Source organism: Chaetura pelagica, unplaced genomic scaffold, assembly GCF_000747805.2.
Source record: "Chaetura pelagica isolate M959 unplaced genomic scaffold, ChaPel_1.0 scaffold272, whole genome shotgun sequence".
Lineage (NCBI taxonomy): Eukaryota > Metazoa > Chordata > Aves > Apodiformes > Apodidae > Chaetura > Chaetura pelagica.
In genome coordinates, this window is record NW_009952445.1 from 446,598 (window position 1) to 448,816 (window position 2,219).

The window sequence follows — 2,219 nt, forward strand, 5'->3', positions numbered from 1 at the left end:
AGGAATGCTGGGGACAGGGGCCTCAGGCAATGGGGCAGTTCAGGCTGCCTAGCTGGCAATAGCACAAGCAGGCTCCAGAGCTTCCGGGAAGAGGCACCAGTCTCTCCTGTAAAGGAACCTTAAGTACAGTCTTGAGAGCGTCTGCTCATGAAAGGCTTCCTGGGTGGGAGCTCAGCAAGAAAACCAAGAGTGAAGCCAAGAGGGCCAAGTACAGGCTGCCCAAAGCCAGAGCTGAGGGAAAGGAGGCTGCAGACCTCACCACCAGTGCCACTGCTGCTGCCACCCCTGTCAGTCCCATTGGAGATGTGACAGCAGTGGGTCTCACTGAGACAAAGCACAGGCAGGGTGTGGCTGGGTGCTCTGGAGGTAGGTGTGAGGGTCCTTGCTCACACTGTTAGAAAGGACTCAGGAAACACCACACAGGCAAGACCACTCTAAGACCACAGCAACTACAAGGAGAACACAGCCTACTAGAGTACCCAGACCACTTCTCTAACCACAGGATCTGCAGTCTGTCTCATCTGGACCCAACTGTCTTGCCTATTAGAGTGACATTTTGGCATCAGCTCTCAAGGTGGTAAGCAACCTTAAAATGGCAGAAGTCATTTTGTGACAGAACATTCCAGAACTAGAAACTAGTCCTGTCTGGATGAAACTCCTGCAGGCTGTTGTCTGTAAAATTCACCTGATCTTTGGTCAGAAATTTTTATTAGGATTCTGTAAAGTAATCAACTGGCACAAGACAATTGTTCCTACTGAGAACACTGTCAGATTGTCTCTGTCCATCAAATAAAGTGGACTTCTGCATCCTATCCTGCAGGGTTCTCTAGCCAGGCAAGGGAATTAGGCACAGAAGATGCAACCTGTCTTACCATGTTTCTTATATGAGCTCCATTCCTTTGTTTTGGTGCATTTATTCTGAGTCTATTAAAACTTCCCCTCCCTAGAAAGGTCATTTAAAAAAAAAAAACAACAAATAAAAATGTGTGCAGAAAGACAATGAACAGGCAAAATCAACAAAAAGAAAATAAAATACAGGCAGGTGCACAGTAAGCAAGGTCAAATTCACTTGCTGTTTACCTCTTCACTTATCCCTCGGGACCTGCACACGAGCACAACAAAAATAATCCCAAAAACAATTCCTAGAGACATGATTACGAAGGGGATTCCAGTCACAACACTGGCTTCCAGCAGGACATGCTTGAGTTTGCTGGCAGATACTTCATCAATCAGAACACTCTGGAGAAGAGAGAGATTGAAAAAAAAAACAAGTTTATTTCTCTTTTTCCTTTGTATTAGGACTGCTTTACTTTTGGCAAGGGAAGGGGAGGGAAAAAACCCTCCTACAACTGCCCACCTCTGCTTCACTGCTTCTTGATATACTTTCCCTCTAAGAACTTTTAGCTCTCCTTGTGTGGCCAGAGGGATAATCTACTCTGCATATCAAAAGAAAGCAGTGATTTTAAACTCTTGACTTTAGGAATGGAATAATATAAGCCTGGAATAATGGTGTACATCATTGAAACTAGTTCCCTAGAGTGTCCCCTCCTGAATCCAACAAGTTCAGCCCAAGAATATTCACAAAAGACTACTAAAAAAAAAAAAATGTGATCTGGTGAACTCTTGCCTCCTCATCTGAGCAGCTCTATTCCTCATGGCCGATACCTCTGAAATCCAAAGGAGTGTCTGGCTGAGAGTGTTTTGCAGGGCTGTAATGCTACAGTCAACATGCAGCAGAAGGAAAAAGCAACAGCTTCCTACCTATCACTGTATAAATCAAGAAAAACAGCATTTTCTTTTCTGGTTAGCTCAGAGACAGTATTTCTGCAAGAACAAACAGAGCACAATGCTGCAAATAAATAAAAACATTTACCTCATTTATGTACATCACTGGGAAGACCAGTGTTCGGATGTTGCCTGTTTCACTGTGCAAAAAAACCCAACAATTAAAAATGACAGTTTTGCATATTTTCAACTTCCTGAGAGTTTTGAAGACATTATAATAGTACAATGAATGAGCAGACTGTCCCTAAAAAACCTCTGGGCTGTTCCTTCTTACTGTGCATTTTCACCTCTCTACTGAAGTAGAACAATCTCCAAGATGAAGATAGAATTCTGTTTTGGGAGCAGTGGCCGATTTTGGGACTTGGTGGGGAGAGAAAGGGAGGGATCCACAGCAGGCTCATTAATAACTGACTGAAGGATAGATTTGTGCCAGT

At 43.8% G+C, this 2,219-nt stretch overlaps 1 protein-coding gene across 1 annotated transcript in view; it reads right to left on the bottom strand.

Annotated features, from left to right (window-relative positions):
- Positions 1-2,219, bottom strand: part of SCARB2 (scavenger receptor class B, member 2) — a 44,649-nt gene that overhangs the window by 872 nt on the left and 41,558 nt on the right. Inside the window, exons 10-11 of the mRNA XM_010008534.1 lie at positions 1,874-1,925; positions 1,081-1,239 (exon numbers count right to left, since the gene is read on the bottom strand). Of these exons, the coding sequence (XP_010006836.1) occupies positions 1,081-1,239; positions 1,874-1,925 (211 nt within the window). The remainder of the gene's footprint in view (positions 1-1,080; positions 1,240-1,873; positions 1,926-2,219) is intronic.